The sequence below is a fragment of the Euleptes europaea genome, chromosome 16 (genome assembly GCF_029931775.1).
Source record: "Euleptes europaea isolate rEulEur1 chromosome 16, rEulEur1.hap1, whole genome shotgun sequence".
Lineage (NCBI taxonomy): Eukaryota > Metazoa > Chordata > Lepidosauria > Squamata > Sphaerodactylidae > Euleptes > Euleptes europaea.
The window spans coordinates 41,774,531-41,800,174 of record NC_079327.1 but is presented as its reverse complement, the minus strand read 5'-3'; the positions used below and the strand labels follow the sequence as shown (position 1 = coordinate 41,800,174).

Sequence of the window (25,644 nt, the reverse complement as noted above, 5' to 3'; positions counted from 1 at the left end):
GAGAGGAAAAAAATTATGAGAAAAGTAAATTAATGTATATTTCAAATAAGGCAGAAGGGAGATTACACATTTATCTGCTGCCTTTATACAGTAACAGTGCATTCCTGAGGTTGGGGGCCAAAACTCCTGTGGAGGTGGCGTGACCCCTACGCTGGCGTCCGTGCCAGTTGCGTCATGCAAACTGGCACGGACGCTGGCATAGGGGCACTGGACTGGGGCGGCAGTGCGGCCCTCAGACACCAGCACAGCCTCCCACTGGCATTCTCCCGACATCCCAGGAGGGATTCCTGGGGGGCGGAGCTGCCGTTAGGCAGCTTTCTAACCCCTTTCAGCCCAGGAACAGCCCTACCGTAACGGTGGTGCCGCACCACCACTTTGGTGGCACAACATCGCCGCTTGCAATGGGGACTTTTGCCCCATTTTCAGGAATTTTTGTTTTAAAAAAGCCCTTTACCCCCCCCCCTCGCAGTGGCCACAAAACCTCTGTGGAGGCACCGCAGCCACTCCGTCCTGGCCACTGCGGCTTTCAGGAATGGGCTCTGTTAGTATCTGGGGGAAAAACAAGAGCTTGAAAATAGTTTGTCTGAGGCAACTAATTAAAAAGTACTCCTAGTCACTGTAGATTTGTGTCCTTCAGCAGCACAGACACCAGGAACCCTCCTAGGGTACATACTTGCTTATTCAAGAAGAGCATGTTTCCGTTTGTAACAAAAAAAACTAAACCCTTCCTAATCACCAGAAACACTAGCTGCCATTACGCTTCTCTTGTGAAGATTTGGATCTGCTTTATTCACACACCTTCATCACAACAGTTTAAACCGAAGAAGGCACGAAGAGGTAAACAGTTTAGTCTTTGTCCAATATTCTGCTTGTTCTGCCTTTAAATCAGATTAATATATTTTTTAAAAAAGCTAAACCATAGTTTTTAATAAAATGCCAATGGAAAAACATCTCCAGTTTAAAAAAAAAATGTTTACCTATGCTGCCTAGATCGCAAGGAGTGCAAACACATTTTGAAGTTTTCCTACAGCCAGCCGTTCGCTGCCATTTCAAATGTATTCTTTGTGGGAAGGGAGAAAAGAATGGCAGTGGAAGGACTCACTGGTGATGGGACAAGCAACTATGTTCCCGAATTCAGGCCTTAAAATGAACTTTGCACGGCCTCTGCTCTAGCTAGGAAATTCTCCCCACCACTACCTCCCCTGACCCACCCACAAGAATGTTTGCTTTGGATGGAGTGGGACTGGCAGAGAGGGACAAGCCCCCCCCCCCCCCCCGCAGGTGTTTTTCTGAGCTTTCTTGGTACAGGATGCAGAAAACCATTTATATTGTCAACAATAAAATTCAGAGCTTTTGTGAATCAGCAAAAAATCTGAAGACAAACATGTAGGAGCTCCCCACACTAGAAACCACTTCTGCTGCCATAAGACACAGGTGATTTAAAAAAAAAAAAAAAAACAAGTTGAAACACGCCGGCTACCTATGACACCATTTATAAAGATCAGGTGTTTGTAATGTTAGGCTCTCCATCTACAGAAGTGCTAGCGCTAGGAAACATTTCCCCTCCCCACGTCTTATCATTTGCTGCTGCGGCATAATACTAATACGTCAACCACTCTGCTGTGTCGGCTTTTTCACATACAGCACAACAATGTTTGCCGCAGTTGCTCATCTCCACAAATGCGGGTGTATTTGTGTGTTGGGGGTAGGGGAATCTCGTTTTTATTGGTATACTTCGAGGGTTAGTCAGGGCATCTTATGAAGAACGGTAAATGGTTGCATACTAAGGACAGAAGAGAGACTAAAATAAGCAAGAACAGTTATGAAAATTAATAAAGTCAGTGCTGACAAGGAAGCAGCAACCTCACAGCCAAATTTATTTGTAGCATCCCTCAGCTTTCCAACAACAACAACAAAAATCAAATGTACAGACTCAGGAAAGCCCAACAGAAACAAACTTCCAGAGTTTTTTCATAGTACGGTCTGTGTAACATTCAGTGCCCACGATACCAAGGGGCTAAGAGGCCTGTAATTTAAACAGTCTTAGTATTTCTCCCTACTCCCCATGTGCATTGATATTAAAAAGGGTAAAGGTCCCCTGTGAAAGCACCGGGTCATTCCTGACCAATGGGGTGACGTCACATTCCGACGTTTCCAAGGCAGACTTTGTTTGCGGGGTGGTTTGCCAGTGCCTTCCCCAGTCATCTTCCCTTTACCCCCAGCAAGCTGGGTACTCATTTTACCGACCTCGGAAGGATGGAAGGCTGAGTCAACCTTGAGCCGGCTACCTGAAACCGACTTCCGTTGGGATCGAACTCAGGTCGTGAGCAGAGCTTTTGACTGCAGTATTGCAGCTTAACACTCTGCACAGTTCTTTTAAAACTGAAAATAAAGACTTTGGTTGTTTATTCTAATAAAAGGAAAACCACACATTTAACTCAGGCTAGGCCATACAATTTAATACTCCTCTCTCCCCTCCAACTAACACTGGGCCTTTCTTAAAGCCTAGAGTCTTCAAGGACATATTGGAAGGACAGCAGGTTACATTCCAGCAGTTTGTCATACTGCAGCAAGTACCGCTACCTGGCATGCTCAGAGTTTCATTGTATTGCAACACTCTGGACTTAGCCCTACCGCTCTCATCCAAGTCGTTCACCAAGAGTTTCAAAAATATGTAAACCCACTTATTTATGGTGGGTACTTACAGCCCATTCCTGAGCTGGCGGCGTGCGGAGACGGCGGGGAAGAGGCGCAGCCGCGCTTCCGCCTAAGCCGTTTCGCGCATGCCACAAGAATGAAAAAAGCCTTGAGAAGGCTTTTTTTTGTTTTCAATGGAGCTAAAAGCACCATTGAAAACAGCGAGGCTGTGCCTACTAAAAAGCCCTCCCCGGGAATGCCCCCCTGCGCCAGCGTGGCCATTCTAAGCTGTGGCCTGCACCACAAAGAGGCAGCGCCGGCAGCGGGGCGGGTGCAGCTTCGTGGTGCTTGGCGCCGGCAGAACTGCCCTCGCCGCCAGCGTAAGTGCGTGAATTGCGTGATTACATACACTTACACTGGCGGCGAGGACACGCCACCTCCAAAGAAGACTCGACTTCCCCTCAGGAATGGGCTGTTACTCTTGTAATATTTTCTGTTCATGACGCTTTCTGCAACTTTTGAAATATGCTGCAGCCAGACAGGACATTTTAACAGGAAAACATAAGTAAACGTTGTTTACTTATTGGTTTACTTATAGTTGGAAATACAAGTATATGAATACCACAGACTCCTTGTGTCTTTCAAGAACGAACCCTGACAGCATTATCTATAAATTCATATTGTAGGGAAAAACAGAAACATCTGATTCGGTGTTTCCATGTTGAATCCTAAGTTGCTGTCCACAGAAGTTTCCACTCACAGAAGGGCTGCTTTAAACTAAGAAAGTGAATTAAATACAATTACCGTAGATTGTTCCTCTTGTGCAAGTAAAAACTTTGGCTTGCCATTGCCTGACTCTGCATAGCAACCCTGTACTTTCCTGGTGGTCTCCCATCCAAATACTAACCATGGCCAACTCTAGCTACAGGCAAATATGCAGCATGTATTCATGTTCCCATTCAAAACCACAAATTTGTGAAATCTGGCCTCAAAATGATCTTACTTCAACACCATTTAAACTGATAGTAATAAATAATAATTATATTGTTATTTGTTGTGCAGACAAAAAAAAGCACCACTGAGATCACATAAGAAATTAGGTGCTGTCCAAAGAGGTTAACAATTTACTAAAGACAAAATACATATACAAAATAAATAAAAACTGAAGGGGGGGGGGAAGGGTTAGCCAGATTAAAACCATAGCAACTTAGTCAGACTAGCTTAAACCGATGACTTGTGAGATGTTTGTGAAACAAAGGAAGAAAATCAATTTGTTGAACACCAGCCTCCAATGAAGTCCATAAGCAAGGAACCATAAGAAAGAGGGGGGAAATTAACAAGTGAAACAAAGGAGAAAAATGAACATTAAGAAGCAAATCAGAAACAGAACACAACTGCTGAAAATAAGACTACAAAGAAATCAAAAATAAGCCACCTTTTTATATTAGGCGCTAACCGCAGAATTCAACGAAGGGTTACTCTTGTCTAAACTCTTGTCTAAACCTATTTAGAGGCTTACAGCCTATACCTGAGAGCCGCATTAGCCGGGGACGGCATGGCTGCGGTGCTGCCATGGTGCCTCCAATGAGGTTTTGCGGCTGCTGTGGGGGAGGGGGAAGGGGTTTTTATTTTTAAACAGTGATGCTGCACCAGGTTGTGCAGCAATGCCATTGCATAAGGGGGCCTAATGGCAGCTCCAACCCCCCAGAATGCCTCCTGGGACGCCAGCGCAGGGACTTCTGCTGGGAGAACGCTGGCGGGAGGCTGAACCAGTTTACGAGGGCCACGCCGCCGGCCCAGTCCAGGGGGGCTGGCGAAAGTTCCCCTACACCAGCATCTGTGCCAGTTTGCACAGTGCAAGTGGCACAGACGCTGGAGTAGGGGTCCCGTTGCCTCCACAGGACTTTCGCCCCCCCCTTAGGAATGCACTGTTAGACTAGAGAACTGAATATAACTGCAGCGAGCCTTCTACTATTTAGCATTCTCTAAAGTTGTTTGTGTGTGTAAATTCCCATCAAGTTGCAGCCAACTTATGACGACCCCTTATGGCAGGGATGGGGAACGTCAGGCCCCCGGACCGTTTACGGCCCCCAAGGCCATTTTCGGTGGCCCTTGGGAGCTCCAGGGCCCTGCCACAGAAAAACAGCGCAGCACGACCCTCCCTGAAGCCGCAGCGTGCAGGAATGCTGCGGCCCCTTTAAACCCCCTCTCACCGACTGTCAGCTGTTAATCGGCGAGAGGAGGGGGAGGGAGAAAGACGCTTCTCCCAAGGGAAGGCAAAGCGTTCCTGCACGCTGCGGCACAACAGTTTAAACCTCTCTCGCCGCTGAGGGAGGGGGGAAGAAGAGGAAAAAGCCAGCTGCTCCCGGCGGTAGAGCATGCATGTGGGAGCCGATCAGGCGGAGGAATATTGTGGACTGGGGTGGGGGGAGGTGGGAAGGCAGAAGCCCAGTCACCTGGAGCAGGCTGTGTGTAGGTGTGAAGGCTTTTCTCTCTTTTCTTCCTTTTTCTGTCACTCTCTCCCCTATTCTTTCTCTCCTCTTGTTCTGTCTCTTTCTTTGTCCCCTCTCTATTTTTTTTCTCCTTCTCTTCCTTCCTTCCTTCTTTCTTTCCTTCTTTTTTCCTTCTTTCTTCCCTTCCTTTTTTCCTTCCTTCCTTCCTTCTTTTTTTCCTTCTTTCCTTCCGTGCAGATCGACCCCAGGCTGCAAGCTGTGACCCCCCTGGCACCTCGGTTGCCTGGGCCCACCGCTGGCTGCCCTCCCACCTGGGAGGAGGGGGAAGACCTGGGGGAGCAGAGGCACCCTCCAAGCCTTACTTTGCCGTCCATGTATACAAGGAAGGCACACTCCTTCTTATATTGAATGAACTAAGCACGGAAGAACTAAGAGCTTGAAAAAGTTTCATATGAAATGGAATTATACCGGATTTCCACTGCACCACATCTGGTTTCCGTTGCCTGAATTTTGCAACCTAAATGCATGAACTTGAAATGATGATATGCATTGAGCATTTTTTGCCTATATTTATCTTCGTGTAAACACTTGTATGCTGTTATATTGAGTCTACTTTGGACCTTTTGTACATTTCCTGTTTGCTCAACCAAGGTTGTGCTTGTCAGCAATATTCTCATTATAAATTTTTAAGAGCAAATTTGTAGTGTATTACCATATTGTAGGTTTATTTTTGCTTGTGTTTGCACCTTGAATTCTAAACTCCTGAGTAACACTTGCAGCCGTTTTTTGACTACAACCTCCAGGTGGTGGCTGGAGATCTCCTGCTATTATAACTGATCTCCAGCCAATAGAGATCAGTTCCCCTGGAGAAAATGGCCACTTTGGCCATTGGGCTCTATGGCTATGCAGTCTTCCTCCCCAAACCCCGCCCTCCTCAGGCTCCACCCCCAAAACCTTCCGCCAGTGGTGAAGAGGACCTGACAACCCTAGCTTCTCCCCCCACACACACCAGGAGATCTACGCCCGGTATGGCCCCCAAACGATGTTATAAATATGCAAGTAGCCCTTGGCAGAAAAAAGGTTCCCCACCCCTGCCTTATGGGGTTTTCAAGGCAAAAGACTAACAGAGGTGGCTTGCCATTGCCTTCCTCTGCATAGCAATCCTGGTATTCCTTGGTGGTCTCCCATCCTGATTAGTAAACCAGGGCTGACCTTGCTTAGCTTCCAAGATTTGACGAGATGGAGCTAGCTTGGGCCATCCAGGTCAGGGCAAAGTTGTTTACATTTAACAAATAAACATTTAATAGAATGCATGAATTCTTAGCAAAAGTCTTTGCTCATAAAAAAAAACTACACACACACTCACATGAGTTTAACAGTGTAAAACAGGGGTGTCAGACAGGTGGCCCGCAGGCCGAATCCGGCCCCCAGAGGGCTGTTGTCCGGCCCACAAGCCAAGGCCCATGCCCCCCGCCCTGAGCCCCCCCACACACTTTCCCCGACGCAACCCAGGCGCTCCCTCCCCGCCGCCCCCACTGCCCTTTCCTGGGTACTGCTCAGCCCTGCGGGGCCCAGCGCACCCTTCCCGCCGCCTTTCCTGGACGCTCTTCAGCCCCACGGGGCCTAGCGCGCCCTCCCCATCACCCCCGCCACACTTTTCCAAGCGCTGCTCAACCCCTGCGGGGGCCCAGCACACCCTCCCCGCCATCCGTCTCCTTCGGGAGGCCAGGTCTACCTGGCCTCCTGACGGGGACTCCCCCCACCCCATGGAGGCCAGCCAATGGGTAGACCTGGCCTCCCAACAGGGACTTCTTTTTTTCCTCCCCTCTGGGGGCCCATATAAACCAATGGGTAGACCTGGCCTCTGTGGGGGGATGGGGGGAAAGTCCCCATAGGGAGGCCAGGTCTACTGCCATGCAAACTAATGGCCTCCATGGGGGGGGGGGGGAACTGTCTCCATCCGGAGGCCAGGTCCATACATTGTTTCAAGCCAATGAGTAGACCTGGCCTCCAGTTTTCTCGGGCTGTGGCTGGAAACCCAGTTTCGCTTGCCCAGCCATCTCCCCCCACCCACCCACCCTTTTCAGGCACAGCGAGGCCTCTTGGGGCTCGCACACCCTCCCTGCCATTCCCCCCCTTCCCGTAGCTTCCCAGACATAGCGAGGGCCCCTTGGGCCTGGCACGCCAAATTTGTATCTCCAGTACCTGGCATTTCATTTCATTTCATTTCATTTCATTTCATTGTATTGTATTGTATTGTATTGTATTGTATTGTATTGTATTGTATTGTATTGTATTGTATGTATTTATTATGCATCTTCAGCCCAACCAAGAGACATTTATGTTATATCCGGCCCTCCTCACAAATACGTTCGACACCCATGGTGCAAAATGACTGCCTAATGTGCTCATCCCTGAATCATGACACTTAATTTTTTCTCTGTCTCACCACTCTGGTTAAACAAAGAGGCTGATTAAAAAAAATATGAACTGAATGAAGCATTTCAATTTTTTAAGCATTTTGTTCATTTTAACCTAATACAGCACATTCCTGCCCCCACACTGTGCAACTGCACTAGATGTTTCATGAGCAAAGCAAGAGCTGAACACAGAAATATTTAGTGGAAACAAAAGCCCTACAGAAATGCCAGCAGGCTGAGGGGAAGGAATGCATGATAAATGAAGAATGTGACCACAGAGATAACTGGTAGAGGCAAATGTGCTATGAGCTGTTCTCAAAGTTTTAAAATGTACCACTACTATATATTTAATGCTAATAGTAACAATGTTGGCGATTGGAGGGAAAAGAAAACCCTAGTAATGGGGAACTCTTTACTTAATGGTGATAATTTATTCAAGAATTGTACATAACCATGGGCTGGAAAGTAAATTAAAAGATTATTTAGTTGATTACATATATTGGGAATTTAGTGGGAGGGTTTTGCACACCTATGAAAAATCATCTTGCGGAACTTTAAAAAAATGATATATATCCTCTTTGTACAAGTTCTCTCCCCCCACCCAGAGATCTCCCACTTAGATTTTAATCAAGTCCTTATGTATGTCACATCATGCGCTGTCAGGCTATTCACTGGATTCTATCTTGATGAACTATGTCCAAGTATAATATAAAGGCTAAACGTTTCAACTTCTATACTTTATTGGCTCTGATGGCCAGACTGAAAGTATATTTCTCCATCAAACACTACCTGTGATTTGTTCTTTAAGGGCACCACTTCACAAAGCAATTATAATTACTACACACTCACTTTGTGAACTGATGATAGTTTTCTCTATAAGCAATCAATCTAAAATTCCTAATTATAGCTATACTCAAGCATCACTGGCCCTCAGCTATTCACCTTGTTCTCCTGATATGAAAACACCAGAAGTCAACGATTTCCTGACTTGTTAGGGGACTTGACATACTGAACAGCTAAAATAGCTACTCTAATGTGATTGTTGTACGTTCCAAGTAAATGTGTACCCAACATCTCTTGCAATGGTGTAATGTTCTGTTTCCTTAGCTGCCATACCTTTAGGTTATCTAGGCCAGGGGTCCCCAACACAGTGCCTGTGGATGCAGTGGTTTAGCAAGGGGGCAGGGCCAGGAGGACTCTTCCCCAGCAGGGTTTCTGATTGGCCATTGGAGGTCAGAGGCAGCTTCAGCAACAGTAGAAGGATCATTGTTGTATAACAAAGTAAGCTGCCACCAACTTTGGCCTGTGGGAGGTGACACCAAAGCTCTCTTTTGCACAACCAGCAGAGTGGCTCTCCTGAGCACGGCTGGAGCCCGGGACCCCAATAAGGGAGAGGAAATTCCATTCCTTCCTGCCGGCTTCCTTTCCTCCTGAGCTTCACCACTGCAGCCCAGCAGAACAAGCCAGCTGGTTCACACAGAGAAAGAAAAGCCCTTATTTTCCTGCCTAAACCTGCGTGCTTCCTCTCATCTCAGCCACCACTGTTGCAGCCCATAAAAGGAGCAAGCCAGCTAGTGAGCATCATAAAAGAAAGCTTCCCAGTTTCCTAACCCCCAGAGGGCTCCTGCTGCACCCATGTATGTGTGGGGAAAGATAAGCCCTTCCTTTCCCATCCAAGCTTGATGCCTTCTTCTCATCCTGTGCCACTACTGCAGCCTGGGACCATGCTGGCCAACCTGAATGGGCATGGGGTGGGAATAGTGGGTGAGGAGGGTAGCTGGCAGAGAGGGCAGCCTGCAATGCTGCCTGGGGATTAACAGTCCCAAGGAAGCCTGCCTTTGCTCCTTTTGTCTCTAGAATACCCTGCCCCCCCCCCCATGAATGTTGTGTTGCTTTTATTCTCTCTCTCTCCATCCTTTCATTGTGTCTTTTAAAAAATTCACCCATTCTTCGCTGCACTTGGGTTTTGCGCATGAGAGAAGGGGGGGAGAGAGATTTTTCCTCTCCTGTTGTGTTGCTTTTATTTTCTCTCACCCCACCCCATCTTCTTTGTATATTTTTAAAAATTCCCCTCTTCTCTCCTGCACTTGGATTTCCTCTTTATGTGATCCCTCTCATATTGTGTTGTTTGTATTTTCTCTCATCCCTCTTTAAAAATTCCCCTGCTTCTCCCCTGTGCTAGGTTTTCTCTGTATGACTGTTTGATTTCTCCTCCTCCTTGGGCTTCCCCTCTCTGTGTTTTTTATTCCTCTTCTTTTCACTCCACTTGGGCTTCCTCTTTATATAAATATACGTGTTTTGTTCTCCCTCCCCTGGGTTTCCTTCTGGTTTTTTAATTCCCCTTTTCCTCCTGCAAATTATGTGCCCATGTTAACTATTTTTGTGGAGTTTTATTGTATTCTCTATGTCATATTATATCATTACACACATCTGGTTTGAGTGGTTGGTATAGTGCAGACAGTGGCTTTATGTAAAGTACTCTACCTGTGCAGATAGCAGGTAAAACATGGTGGGACTCACTTCTGACTAGATATTATATGGCTGCATGGCTAAAATGCTTAATGCACCTTACTAGAACTTCTACTGAAGTCAGCAGACTGTCCCAGTTTAAATTTATTTTTATAATTCAGGTGAAAGTGGATAACATCACTTCATCTGTGTTTGTTCTCTTTCCAAAAACAGTTTATTTTCCAATCAAAATCTGGCCAGGATCTGTACATATGTGTACAAATCTCTCACTAGCCCTTCAGCACCAACTGACATGGTTCCAAGAAATAGTGCAGTTTAAAAATGGCTTGGCTCATGAGAGAAGGGCTTGTGTCATAGAAGGTAAAGAAGCATTCTTTGCTTTTCCTCTTGCATAAGTGTGCTAAATGCCTGCAAAATGAAGGCAGATACTGCCTGATGAGGGTTTCTTAGTTAGCTCAATATGTATACTTACTCTGTATGTATGCAAGAAAATATTCTTAAACATTATCATTTTAAAATGATGCAAGAGGGGTAATGAAAAACACACACGAAACAATCCCAGCAAAATAATGAGATTTGGTCATGATGACTGATATATGGTCCATTGATTTCAATAGGATTCTGTGATGGCTAACTGCCGCTGGAATTCACTCCCTGACACTCCAGCGGCAACAATTTTCTGACTGTTACCACCACCCACTGTCAGAACTTCAGTGGTGCCCACAGGCTGAAAAGGGTTGGGGACCCCTAATCTAGGACATCTAGAGCAAGTTATTTGGGGGGAGGAATGGACTGATACTAGACAGGAAATTAATCAACAATGTGTCGTAAATAATTTGTGTATCTACCATGATACACAAAACTGACCAAACCACTGAATAAAAAACACTATTTGTTCCACTATTTGTTTAGAAAATTTATAAGCCACATCTCCAAAGACCTGTTTGAGCCAACTAGACGTTTAGAGTAATGTCCACTTGTGACTGGTTATTTCACTGGACCTTAAATTTACTAACCTCTTTTGAGCCTCTTCATACTGTAGGGCCAATCGTTCTCCATCACCAAGCCGTATTTTATCATCAAATCCAAACTGTTGTGAGGAAAGAAAAATGGTAAGGTTAACACTGAACATGATTAGAATAAGAACACTGTGTGAGAAACGTAATTAAGTTTACCCTCAACACCTCAAGCCAAATTTGGCTAAAGATACAAAGAGTATAAAACTTGTACTTAATTGTGATTCAGAATATTGACTATAGACCGATTCAGAATACCAACTATAGAGAAGACTCAGCATGATAGATAATAGACTGTGGTAGATAATGTAGCATGATTACAATAAAACGTTGAAATCAGTGCAGACCTGTTCCGAATGTCAACCATGTTCAATATATCATAACTGTTCCCATACCCTTTTTCCCTTCCTACTTTTTATTCTGAAAAACCTAATAAAATATTTTTTTAAAAAACTTGTACTTTCAGAACTGAGGATCCTGTAGCACAAATATCTACAGCTAATAACCAATGAAAAATCAGTTGAGATCATGCTGAACTTTAAAAAAAAAATATGAGTATAAACGTTTAATATACACAGGGCTTTTTCTGCTGCATTTTATGGTATTTAAAACAGTTTAAATGTTTAGAATCCCATGCCTATTTTTACCAGTTTCAGTCTCACTCACTTCTATGAGATTAGTCAGGATAGCGAAGCACAGAACAGAACTGTGTAAGTTTGTTTTGTTCTCTCCATATGATTAACTGCGTGAGCGTATAACTCAGCGTCTGAGTTGAAAGAAACAATAACATTAATTTAAATCTTCCCCTTAAAAATACAACCAAATTATATTGAAGCCCTAAGTAGATTGGAAGAAATCCCTCTCCTGCACAAAAGGATATAAGTTTGGCTACAAGTCTTTTGTTAAACTAAAACAGGTCCCAAGATTTCACATCTTATGATCTCTAGGGGCTCTTTCACACAGCACACAACCTGATGATAGTTAAGAAAAAATCTCATGCAGCAACTCCTTTTATTCACCTATGAGTCCTCAGTAATTAACTTGTCATCGATCCATTTTTTTGTATATTTATATTCCACTGTTCTTCCAAGCTCAATTTTATCGCTCCATTTTATCCTCCTACAACCCTATGAGGTAAGTTAGTTCAGTTCTGGTTCAGAAACACTGCTATCAATGTAGACTCAAGTACAGAGGTTAGAAGCTTTTTCTACCTTTTCTTTTCCAAATTACCTGTTTTATTGATGCCTTTGACTCTCTGTGCTTCACCAGTTCATATATCTGTCTTTGGTTAAATGCTTCAAGCTTGAGTAACGCTATGTGTGTAAACAGTCATGCAATATTAGTTATCTATATGAAAGTGAACTAAGAAGGTACGAATGACTATTCCCTACGTGGGGCCTCACAGACTCTGCCCATAAAGTATATCCTCCGAAGCCATCTTTCAAGGGCATCCTAACTTGAGATAAGAAACATTCTATAGAGGGCTGGTGGCAATGCAAGAACACTGTGGAAAATCTCTTCTAATAACAAGACTAACAAAAGGGAGTAGCCAAAGACTTTCAGGAGAGTAGTTTGTGCTTGAGAAACAAGGAGTTCATCAATAGCTCTTTACGGTAATTACAGAACAGTCACTGGTTGATTGTTTTGTTAAATGTTTTTGAGGTCTCAAAGTGAAGCTTCCTGTGGAAACTGGATAAAACTTATCTTCAGCTTACCCTCCAATAAATTATATAGAAGAAATGAAAAATGGAAGTGGGCAGCCCATTCTTGAAGGGAGTGGCTGCGCTGGTGGCGGCTAAAAGAGAATTCAGGCCCCCCACACACTGAAGCCGGGAAGCTGCCCTTACTTGCAAGCCCCATGGGACAGCTCCATAGCATTTCATGGGGCTACACCACCTAAAAAGGTGGAGTAAATGCAAGTAAGGGCAAAGGGGGCATTCCCGGCCTGAAGGGGGATAAGGAAGCCGCTTTAAAGGCGGCTCCGCCCCCCTGGAGCCCCCCGGGACAACGGCACACCTGGGACAACAGAGGTGAGACGTCAGGACACCGGCAGGAGGCCGAGCTGGCATCCCAGGGTTGCGCTGCTGCAGCAGCACTGGGAGTCTGGCATCCGTACTAGTTGTGGCGGCATAAGTGGTGTGGATGCCGGCACGGGCCCTTCCGAACCTCCTAAGACATTTCACCCTCCCAGGTCAGGAAAGGGCCCTTAGAAGGGTACCTTTCTGAAGAATATCTGGTTATGTTACCTGGCTTTAGAAATTTAGCATCTTTTTTTTTTTTTGCTTCTGTACAAGATAAAGAGAGGAATTACATTTCTTTTGAGAATCCATATGTATTTATTCTTCTTTTGAACTGGAAAATTGATTTAAACTATAACACCATGCTATGTATCAAAATGCCCCTTTTATATATATTGCACTGCTACACATACCTCCCCAATGATGTCAGTTTGAGAACAAGCATCACATTGTTGCTGAGATAAACAGGAGTCAGTGTGTGAGCTAGAATTATACTGAAGATCCTGCAGAGATTCTGTAATACAGCAGCTATTCCTGAATCCCTCTGTCAGCTTGGCCAGACTCTGAAAAAAACAAGAGAGAAATGGGGGAGAGGGAGGCAGAGAAAGAAAAATGATCAGAAGAATCTATTTGTGGTTTAATACATTCTTTTTTAAAATAGTGGAATTACTAATAGCCCAGAGATTTTTCTTATGACAAGATTATCATTATACGGAACAGGGTCGTTACATGCATACATACAGCAGATTTTAAAAGTTATTATACAAAAATAAACGTAATCCATACAGCAACTGGTAAATATGGCAAACATCCTTTGGTCTAGACAGATTTACAGAATAAATCAACTAAGAAAACCCCACAGTAAACCACGAACCAAAAGCAACAAAAATTAAAGAACAAAAAATATTATGCTGGAAGTGTCTATAAAATTTATCCTGCATATTACTGAGATGAGAGAATAAACAGCTAATTCGCCAGGGCAGAATAGGACGACAGGCAGCACTGTCATAAAGATACCTTCAGTATTTCAATATGGTGGAAGGAAAATTAACGCTTTTATCCAATACCTATGCAATTTCTCACACTTACTTTGAACTTTCTAAGATAAAGAAACAAGACCTAATTTACCTTTTTTTTCCTCTTACATTATAACATCATGACATACCATACAAAGAGAAGAGGTGACTTTGAAAACTTCTGCCAATGTAAGGAGATTTCAGTGGAGCAATACTAGAGTAAGTAATTGGTAAACGGTCTCCACTTAGCATAAAATCTCATCTGTCTCCTACATCTTACTCTAGTCATAGTCATTCATTGCAAATATCCTTCAATGTTTTCATTTGCTGTAACGAAGTAGTATTTCAAAAATAAAATCTCTGAATGCCAACCATGAGAAAATATAGAGATGATTCCATAAAACTGGAGTGGACCATAAAACTTGAAGATAAAGATGGAACACTTTGAATTCCTCTTTGAAGCTTTTATAAATATGCCTCTTTTTCAGAATGGTGTCATTGCTGCATTTGGCAACATTTCTAACTGTGTTGCCCTATTTAGACCTGACTAATCCTTCCTGACATGTCTCAGACTCCTCTCACCTATATTTTGACCCAAGTGTTGTCAAATTTTACAGCAGCCCATTTCCCAAAAACCTACGCAAGAATGAATCATGTCTCCCTAGTCTAGAACCACCACCTACAATGGTCATACTGAAATTACAAGGTAGTTATAGAGTGATTCCTTTTCTGAAAAACTTGTCACATTTATCATAATTTCAACTTTCCATAAATATTGATCTTAGAACAGTCAAATTATAGGTTACAATACATTTCAATGAGGCACCTAATCGATTCTACACAGTGTTTTAGCATTGTAGAACAGTACAGAGAATGAATATACTGCAAGACTGTATGTAAACTATTCATTGTGTGTGTGTAAAGTGCCGTCCGTCAAGTCGCAGCCGACTTATGGCGACCCCTTTTTGGGGTTTTCATGGCAAGAGACTAACAGAGGTGGTTTGCCAGTGCCTTCCTCTGTACAGCAACCCTGGTATTCCTTGGGGGTCTCCCATCCATATACTAACCAGGGCTGACCTTGCTTAGCTTCTGAGATCTGACGAGATCAGGCTAGCCTGGGCCATCCAGGTCAGGTTAAACTATTCATTACTTGAAAGTAAAGTAACTAACTATAATCTTGCTCAAACATAGACTTGCTCCCTTTTCATTCAAAATTATCTATCAGAACAATAAGAATGTGAAACCTTTACCATCTGATAACACTATCTATAAATGCTGGGGTTGTTTTAAATAATCTCAATAAGCCTTAACATTCTGGGGAGGGGAGACTAAGAGATAGCAGCTTGCTTAAGGCCTCACAGCAAATTTACAGCTGAACTGACATAGTTAACCTTCTTTGCCTTGTTTAGCTCTGCATCTTACAACTAGTGCTGTGCAAAAAAAAAAAAAAAGCGTTAAAATTTGGGTTTGGGTTTATGGGTCTCAATTCAAATTTCCCATACCGGTAAATATGTAAATTCGGCTTTTTTCAGGGTTTCCTGAAAAATCCGGGGCCAATAAAGCCTATAGGGCTTTCCGCGGCTCCTGGGGGGCATTTTGTGCAGGTCGAGGTCCCAAATTTTCAGGGTAGCTAGAAGGGACTGTCCTTGCAATAACCCCCAAGTTTGGTAAAGATTGGGTCAGGGGGTCCAGAGTTAAGGGGTCTGGAAGGGGTTGCCCCCATCCTCCTCCATTGAAAAGAATTGGCAAAATGGCTGTAGTCAGATTCTTTAGTGCAATCTTCACTATGTATCTCAATGAAGAAGCCTTGCCCAAGTATTGAACATCAGTGCTTTAGAAATGCTAATGGCCATTCTAGCTGGAGACAATGAAATGGCCAGCTCACACCTCCAGTTGCAAGCTGACCCCTAGAAAGAAAACGGATACTTGGGAGGTGTAGAATGTATTTTCCTGGAGACTTCACAAAAGGATTCTTTGACCCAAAGGGGGTGGAAAAATAACAAAATCCCTTGGTAGAAGGGTCCATTTTGGCAGATTCCATCTGCGGGAAGAACTTATACCCAAGCTCCAGTTGAAGGCCACCATTGCCATGTGGAGCAGACAAAGGGCTGGCTGCCTGATAATGGGAAGCGTTTAAAACGTTGTAATTTCTAAATTAAAAGAGCCTGCCTTAGAACAAAACCAGCTAGGGCATGTACAGGGAAAGGGACACAGAATAGTGTGTTATACCTTTTTTTAAAATTCCTTGCACAGTCGGTTGCTGTGCTGAGAGTGTACATGTGGATATTTTACTTTTTATAAATCCATTACTGTTCTGAGCATTGGTAACTGGTCTCCATACCACACAAACCTCCACCATTGAACATGCCATTTAAAATGAGTGCCAGGGAAGAGGTGATCAGTTGGTAAATCGCTAATTCCCTGGGAGTGTGAAGTATGGTAAGGCTTCCCTGTGGTAATCTGTTGCAGGGTAGTAGGAGACACAAGCACAAAGTGGAGACCATCTAACAGCAATGGAGGATGGGAAGCTGGGAGCACTGTCCCTCTCGGCGGGTAATTCCTAAAATGACCAGTTGGTAGCGGTATCAAAAGGGGGGAGACCTCCTCCGGGGATTGGGTGAGCTGGGAGAGCAGCATGTAGCTGGAAGGAGACACGGGCAGCTGCTGGTGTTGAGACCTAGAGAGGGCCGAACAGAGAAGCACTCATGCATCAGCAGGGCCGTTCCATCACAACCACTGTTAAGTAACAGAAAGTGTCTTACCTGCATTAGGTCTTGCCTCTCTCTCTCACCCATACAAATAGCCTTCCTGATGGTTCGGAGTTCATTCATTATTGCTTGAGCTTCATCCAATTTATATTTCATATGGGCATTTGATATCTTACGATCAATCCTGTCACAAAAAACAAGAAATAGGAAGTTTGCTAACTGCTGTCACTCCCAGGAATAACAGCCCAAGAGGGAGGGCTGGATGAGGAAATGGAAAGTGTTCCAATCTCCCATTCCAGGTAATAGCAGTGACTGTGGTGTGCAGTGGCTTTATGATGCCTTGCAGAGGTTCCTCCCTGCACATTCACTTTCAATCTCTGGGAAGAGACTGTACCCCATGTCAACACAGTGACTAAAACCTTTTCAGAACAGTGTATTGCTATTTGAATAACAGAGTGTAAGACAAAACTTTCATAAAACTACTTTTTAAACACTCTTGTGATCAACATATTAACTTTTGTTACTAGAATTCCATAAAACATTTCAAATTCTGCTGCATTTCAACTCACTCTTGCAATGTCTCCACTCCTTTCTCTTTGTACTGCAGCTCTTGCTTCATCTGTGCCAGTTCTCTCTTTAACCTAGAAAGCTTGATTTAAAAAAGAAAAGTAAAGGAGGAAAGTATTCAACTAAATGGCAAGAGTTTATGTCTCTTTCTCCATTTTTTATAGTTTCTATATTAGGCTATTTATTGCACTGTGATCCCACATTTCTTTCAGTGAGCTAAAAACACAACTTAAAAACCAATAAAACCAAACAAAACATGTCATTCGAACAATTAAAATCAAGTTACAATATACATACAATATAATAAATACACATATATAAAAGCAACAATTAAAAATTGAAGGAGGAATCTCCCGCTGGCACAAGACAGCAACAGAAAGGGACAATCAAGTCCCTCTGGGAAGGGAATTCCTCTGTGCCATGACTGAGAAGGCCCCCTCCCAGGTTGCCACCTAATCTTAGAAGCTGGGGGCACCCAAGGCAGGTCCTTGGAAGATGAATGTTGCAGTTTGGTAGGTTTGTAAGGAAACACAGTCCTTCAGGTATGCTTTTCCAAAGCCATATAGGGCTTTAAAGGTCAACACCAGCACCTTGAATGGTGCCTGGGAACACATTGGGAGCCAGTATAGATGGTCCAAGACTTGGGTGATATGGTCTCTATGACTCAATATAGTCAACATCCTAGCTGCAGCATTCTGCACCAATTGAAGTTTCCAGAAACTTTTCAAGGGGAGCTCCACACAGACAGCATTACAGTAATCTAATCTAGGACTAACCAGTGCATGTACCACATGATCAGATATTTTCTGCCCATGAAAGGCCACAGCCATAAAAGCGAGCAAAAGGCTCTCCTGGCAACAACTGCCACCAGCTTATCCAGCAGCAGGCCTGGGTCCAAGAGCACCACCAAACTATGAACCTGTTTTCTCAAGGGGAGCGCAACAGGTGACACCTTATGTCCTGGGTCAAACCTTCTGCTCAAAAGCAGCACTTCCATCTTCTCAGGATTAAAGCTTCATTAGCCTGCATCCACTCCAGAACTGCCTTCAGGCACTTGTTCAGGATTTCTACAGTCTCTCTGGGATAGGCCAACAGCACAAGTCAGAGCCAAGTGTCCACCTGCATACTAAAGACAACCCAGCCCAAATCTCTGGATGAACTCACCCTGTGGTTTTATGTAGAAGATGAAAAACATAAGGAATGAGATGGAGATTTGCAAGACCCCACAATAAGCCAAAGACCAGAGCAGCAGTCTTCCAGCACCACCTTCGGAAACCTACCCTCCAGATAGGACCAGAGCCACTGCAAAACTGTGCTACTCAGTTCTAGCCTGGAAACGCAGTCCAGAAGGATACCATGTTTGATAGTATCGAAAGCCACTGAGAAATTCAGGAGAATCAGAGTTGCACACCTTTTGTCCATCTCCTGGTGCAGGTCATCCACCAAGGTGACCAAGGCTGTTTCAGTCCCATAACTGGGTCTGAAATCAGATTGGAATGGAATCAAACAATCTGCTTCATCCAGCAATCCCTGAAGTTGGCCAGCCACCACTTGTTTATTGAAATCTCCTGTGTCCAAAGAAAACTTCTTTAGTAGTGGACACACCACAGCCTGTTTAAAGGCCACACCCTCTGTCTCTTGAGGAGGCATTAGTTATCTCCTGGACCCAGTCAGCTGCCGCCACCACCACCCCCAGCAGATTCAAGTAGTCAGGAAGGGCAAGAGTCATACATAATATTTGCATAACAACTCCTGTGAGGTAGCCATACTGAGGTAGCCTATCAACTTCTGTATCTGCTTTTAGTTACCCAATGCAAAAATCATTAAATATTCTGTACTTGTTCAAGTGTGCAAGAAATTAACTGAAACAATGGGATACACAAATAAGGCATTATTTCTTTATTCATTTCACTTATACTCTGCCTTTCTCCCCACTGGGGACCCAAAGCGGCTTACAACATTTTTACCTCCTCCATTTTAACAACCCTGTGAAGCAATTTAGGCTGAATGTGTGTACTGTCCCAAAGTCACCCAGCGAGCTTACATGGCTCAGTAGGGATTTGAACACGGGTCTCCCAGACCCTAGGCTGACAATATACCATGCTGGCTTATGCGTGTGTGTGTATCCATATGACTTAAGAGTGCAGTGACACCTTTCAGAGTGGCAAAGGTGATCTTCAAACTATGGTTCGTTTTACATATTTATCATACTCCAATAAAGTCCAGGTTTTTTAAAAGGTAGAAATCTGTAAACTGGACATCGTTTACTGGTAAAATCTGATAATTCACAAAATGCCAATATCTTTCTAATACTACACATTGCATAGAAAATATAATGGCTTCATAAATTCTGTAGTCTGATGGCTTCCAAGCTTTTACTAAGAACAACAGCTGTTCTTTGTTACCACTGTGATTCTTTCCCCCAGTAGTCATTCCTTTCTAACTCCCACTGGCAAATTTTCTGGATACCTAATTTCCTACTAAACACCTATCTCCAACAAAACCTGGAACTAGTGCCAACAATCGGATCAGAAACATAAAAACACAGCCATGCCATTTTCTATCCTCGGAACATTTACAGTGTTCACATGAGCAGCACTGAAGGATTTGCTTCATCGTGAAGTACTCGTTCATGCATTGATTTACCACACTTTGCCTTCTTCTAGCCCATGAAAACAGTCTCACAATAAATGTTTAGTGCCACTGAAAACGAAACAAGCAAGGATCAAATAAGTTGACTCTGTGCTTTCTGCAAATAACTAAAATGGCAAAGTACGGAGACTCCAGGGGTGATCAATCTATCTAGAAATTATTTGAAAAGAGAAAGTATGTGATTTAATGGGCAGAAGATAGAAGGATGTTCCCAATATGGAGAAGAACATGAAACAGGGACCTCAGCCAAAGTATTCAAGACAGGACACATTCAAGATCAAGAACTGAAACCCACTGTGGTGCTGTGATTATGGTTGCCATATTCCAGTTCCCTGTATCCTGTGGCCTAATTTGCATATTATGCATATCTGCATATTATGTAAATTATGCAGATAAGCCAGTGCGATGAAGTAGTAAAAAGCGGTGGACTCTAAACTGGAGAACCGGGTTTAGTTCCTCACTCTTCCACATGAGCGGCGGACTCTAATCTGGTGAACTAGGTTGGTTTCCCCACTCCTACGCATGAAGCCTGCTAAGTGACCTTGGGCTAGTCACAGTTCTCTCCGAACTCTCTCAGCCTCACCTACCTCACAAGATGTCTGTTGTGGGGAGAGGAAGGGAAGGTGATTGTAAGTCGTTTATAGAGTCCTTAAAGGTAGAGAAAATCAGGGTATAAAAACCTAAAACCAATTCTATTAATAGTTGCTTACTTAGAAAAACAAGTGTTGAACTCTAAATATGTGAAATAATAATAATGGAAATTGATTCTCTAAACATGTACTAAGAGCATTCTTCACCACTAAGTAGTAAGTATGTTCCTACTAGTCTGGCATTAGGTATCAAGGCTTCCAGTATGCTTCAATCTTGGCACAATTTAGATACTAAGTGTATGCTGTTCTCTGAAAGTTATAGCAACAAAAGACTGGTGTAAAATACTTTAATGTTGCCAGTTGCCTCGCAAATATATTCCTCCCACAGGCAGAACTAAAGAACATGCTATTGTTCACATTCATACCTTTTAAAATTTTGTAAGCTCGTTCTGAAGCTTTCACTAAAAAATATAAACACAACATGTGTGTGTTTATAAGTGCTGTCAAGTCACTTCCGACTTATGGTCACCCTATGAATGAATGACCTTAACAGCCTTGCTCAGGTTTTGCAAACCGAGGGCCGTGGCTTCCTTGATTTAGTCAATACATCTCATTTTGGATCTTCCTCTTTTCCTGCTGCCTTCAGTTTTTCCTAGTGTTATTGTCTTTTCTAGTGACTTTCGTCTCTCATAATCTCAAAATTTCCAAATACACTGATGAGGTCTGAGCTGATAGTAACTGACCAGGAAAGACATCCGGAGTTTTCACAAAGAAAATGGTCACTAACACAGAAATGCATCAGTTCTTCAAAAGTATGTATTCTTGACCAAAAGTGTTTGGAATGCTCATAAACATATCTCTCTCTATATATATTCTAATAAAAGAACTTGCAATTTAGAAGCATTGTTTTCTGTCAGAAAGGAAGGATCACCATGGCAGCTCAATTCTGCATATTTTTGTGTTCTATAAATAGTTCCATGTTGACTAGAGTGTAATTGTAAACACAGTAGCATCATAACTATTTTGAGAGTACACAATATGCAAATATACTATTTTTCTGTATACTGAGTTTAATAGAAAAGCACAGTCAAGTTGAGTACGTCTATACCAGCGGTTCCCAACCTGTGCTCCACGGAGCACTTGGTGTTCCGCAGAACATCTCTCCTGAAAAGTGCTCCATGACTCAAAAAGTTTGGGAACCGCTGGTCTATACAGTAACACCTCCTATAACATTGTTTTGTGACACTGCTATTCATTCTGAGTGTAACTTTTATTATAAAAAGCAGAGGAGACGGATCAGGCAGCAGCTGTGCACCACTATCAGATAGCCTCTCAAGAAGCCTCAATGCAGAAAGCAACCTGGAGGCTTCCTGGAATGTTCCAGAATGGGAGTCTAAGAGACAGCGGGCTGTGCCACCTCTCCCAGTCAGAGGCCAATATGTTACTCATAACATAAGCAACACTGTAAACTAAAGATGTAAAATTTCTGGAAATTTTGAAGCCACGGGGAGAAAAGTTCACGCACACCCCCGAAATTTCCAGAAAAATAGACAGTTTGGGAAAAATGGAAATGTATGCAATGCTTAGTTTCCTTTCCAACCTAAATGCCTTTTTTTGATTGAACAACATACAATGCATAATTTATAACTCTGTTAGCATATAAAATTATACTTTTTGGTATAAATATCTTCATTTTCTATAAAAAAACATTGCAAGTAGCACTTGAAAAAGAGTTGTAAACTACTACATGTTATGCTACTGTAGGGCATGTATCTTAAATTTTTGCCATCTAAGAGGAAGAAAAAATAAAAGTTGAAGGTAGAAAACAAATTCTGCAGTAAACAAAAGAAAGTATTATTTGGAAGGAAAATCTTATACATTCACAACAGGTAGGACTACCAGCATGTCTAGTCATTAAGCTAAAAGTTATAATGTATTATCATTAAACACATTACAGCATATTAATTGTTGTCAAATTTATTTACAATTATTAAACAAAAAATCCTGAAAATGTTGCGTACGTTTTATACTGTAAGAGTTTTCAGGAGTTTTTTGTTTTTTTACAGTGCTCCTCAAAATTTCCCAATTTTTCCATTGAGGAAGTCCTCAGACTTTTTCACACTGCACATTTGAAATGGGTGGAATGCTTTGTAAGCAAGTATTTCTCAATCACAAAGAGAAAGTGTTTCATAGGAGGTTTCTTCTAAATTCCAAAATTTAAGTTTTGAGAGTAAAAACCTTGCTTTTACTCACTCTTGAGAAAAAACATTTCGTAGGTTTTTTTGCAGCGCTGCTCCATATTTCCCAATTTTTCTCATTGGACAAACAGAAAAGAATCCTTGGGAGGAATGGGGGGGGGGAATCCTTCAGAATATTCCAGGGGCTTCACATCTGTACTGTGAACACATCTCTAGTAGAAGAGAGCTATAATTACCTCCTGCAGTGCTGTTCTACACAATGCTGTTTCCAGGATCATATCCACAGCATTATAGGAGGCATTAGTGTGCAAGTCCAAGTACACATACGGTACATACTAAACCAGGTTTACAAGGGGGGAATTCTCTTTAGGATTATACTGTTACTGCACTAAGTATCTGTCACTTTTGCTCCAGCCCTGTATTTCATGGCACTACAAGCCAGTTATGGTATTTTTCAATTTAAAACATGTATAGTAAAATAGATAACACAACAGCAAACTATAAAGAAATGCCACTGGTAGACAAATTTATACTAATGCACCGTGTCTCTCAATGGGTTGTAACACAAGAATTTGCAAAAAACATGTTTTACTTCATTTACAGCCCATTCCTGAGCCGCGCTGGTGGCTCGACCCAAAGGCCTTTGGAGGCCGACGAAGGCCTCCGCCGGCGCAGGGGCCCACAACGGTGGCACCCGGAAGCCGCACGCCAGCGTGAGTGGCCCCTGCACTGGCGTGGAGGCCTGGATGCCAGTTTCTGGCCCCCGCCATGGCAGCGCAGGGCCCAGACGCCACTGGACCCTCCCGCCGGCCTCTGGCCGCCGGCACAGGCCACAGCGGCGCCCCGGGAGGCATTCCCAGGGCATTCCGGCACTGCCCTGGGGGCAGGGCCAACGTTAGTTGGCCTCCCAAGCCATTTTGGCTCGGGAACGCCCCTTTTTGTTTTTGACAAGATACGCCACTGGCGCAGGCATTCCGCTCAGGAATGCGCTGTTAGATACAAAGAAAGCATGGAAATAAAAAAGGCAACATTAAAATATTTTCAATATATCAAAGTAATAGAAAGGATTACTCACTCTGTCACGTCGACTTGCTATTTCTGCTTTAATCTGGCATGGGTCATATTTGGTATTGGTTGAAAATCCAGAGAATGCTTGACAGAGGGGGAAATGTCTTAATTTTTAAAATAAACACTTGTAAAATAATATGTAACAGTATAATAGGATAACCAAATGTTTTTAGCAGTTGGATCTTAGTTACCATTTTCCTCTGCTAAAGCTAAGGTTACAACACAAAATCAAGTCATCAAGTCAATAAAATAGAAGATGTCTACAGTTAATCAGAATAAAGTACCACACAAGATTCTATTAAAAGGTATTTTATGTTTTAGGTGTGAAACAAGTTTCCAGACTATATTTACTTTAAATGAGGCAAAACCAAACTGATTTCCTTTAAACACCACTTCATTTACATTTCCAGGACATCTCCCCCTTCCCCTTCTGAGGTGTGGGCACCCTTTGCTCAGTGTGGATCAAGGGCCTGCTTGGGGATCTTGGGGGGGGGGAATGTTGGGGCCCCTGCCTACCGTCAGGAGCCTGTGAAGGGACTTGGTCCTTTTCAGGGGGTAGGGCGTGTGTGCTGTGGACACGGAGCCAGAATCCTTGGCTCCACCCCTTTTCACCCCGGGCTGTGATAGGTGCTTGGCTTGGCCCGCATGTCTGGTGACCCGTGATTGGTACTGTCTGCCCTTTCCGTGCCCCTGCAGCCTCACCACATCACCTCCCATGGCACGCAATGGTGCGGTTGCTGGGGACGCTGATGCATTTGCGGCCATTGAAACCCAGCTACTCGTTTTCCTGCAGCCGCCACCTACACCAACCGTTTAGGGAGCGGAATAGAGGTGCCACAGTTACGCCATGGCTGGCTGCTGCAGCACAGGCACGCCTCATGATTGCTCTGCCTGTGTCCTCTCAAACCTAAACTAATTTTACTACTTTAACAACATAAAATGCATCATTTATAACATACTTAGCATATTTATGGAATTTAAAAGTTATAAATGCCTTAGTTTTGTACAAGAAAACTGCAAGCATACACCCTATGCCCGTGTTGGCGAACCCATGGCATGCCGAGCCCTCTCTGCCGGCACGCGCGGGTAAGTTGAGCAGCTGGGTGGTGGGGGCTTTGAACTGCTCCGAGCGGTTCAAAGCCCTCCCCTTCCCTGGACTCCCCGCCGCCCAGCTCCCCTTCCCTGGAGACAGGAAGTTTGATTTGGTCCTGTCTCCTGGAAAGAGCGGGAAAACACCCACATCTGAAGATGCCCTTGCCTCGGTGGAGAAGCTACAATTTGAGGAGTGGTGGTTTGCTTTGGGAAAGCAGCAGAAGAAAGGTTTCCCCACCAGAGCTGTCAACCTGTACAAGCCACCACTTTGTGATTGGATCCACCCACTAAGCCATCATATTGTGACTAGTATCTCTCAAGGTTCTTTGAGCCAGGTGCAACTAATACAATTTACAAATTAATTAGCAAGAATAAGATTTGTTCATGCCCACATCATAGATAAGAGCAGGAATGACTGAGTCTTGCCAATTTAACAGAGCAAGTGAGGCTATGTGAATGCTATTTAAAATTATTTCGCATATGGAAGCCCAGAAAAATATACCATCAGTACCAACACCCATAGTTATGATATTGTTATGCTTGTACAACTTAAACATTAATTTCTAAAACTAAAAATTTTAAACAGTTTTTATATTCAGTTAGTCTGCTGCCTTCCATACAGCCATTTAAAGGGCACTAGCATTTCCATCTTTTAAGTCAACTTCCGACAAGAAACATCAAACTGGCTTCTTATGTCCAAGTCTCCTTCTGTTATAATCAATTTTTCTGGCTCAAAAAAA

The 25,644-nt window shown here is 43.4% G+C and overlaps 1 protein-coding gene across 2 annotated transcripts in view; it reads right to left on the bottom strand.

The window, feature by feature from the left end:
* Positions 1 to 25,644, bottom strand: part of WWC3 (WWC family member 3) — a 91,021-nt gene that overhangs the window by 30,466 nt on the left and 34,911 nt on the right. For both annotated transcript variants that reach the window (XM_056861924.1, XM_056861925.1), the window contains exons 4-8: positions 23,820 to 23,896; positions 17,307 to 17,386; positions 16,792 to 16,921; positions 13,427 to 13,576; positions 10,996 to 11,069 (exon numbers count right to left, since the gene is read on the bottom strand). In XM_056861924.1, the coding sequence (XP_056717902.1) occupies positions 10,996 to 11,069; positions 13,427 to 13,576; positions 16,792 to 16,921; positions 17,307 to 17,386; positions 23,820 to 23,896 (511 nt within the window). The remainder of the gene's footprint in view (positions 1 to 10,995; positions 11,070 to 13,426; positions 13,577 to 16,791; positions 16,922 to 17,306; positions 17,387 to 23,819; positions 23,897 to 25,644) is intronic.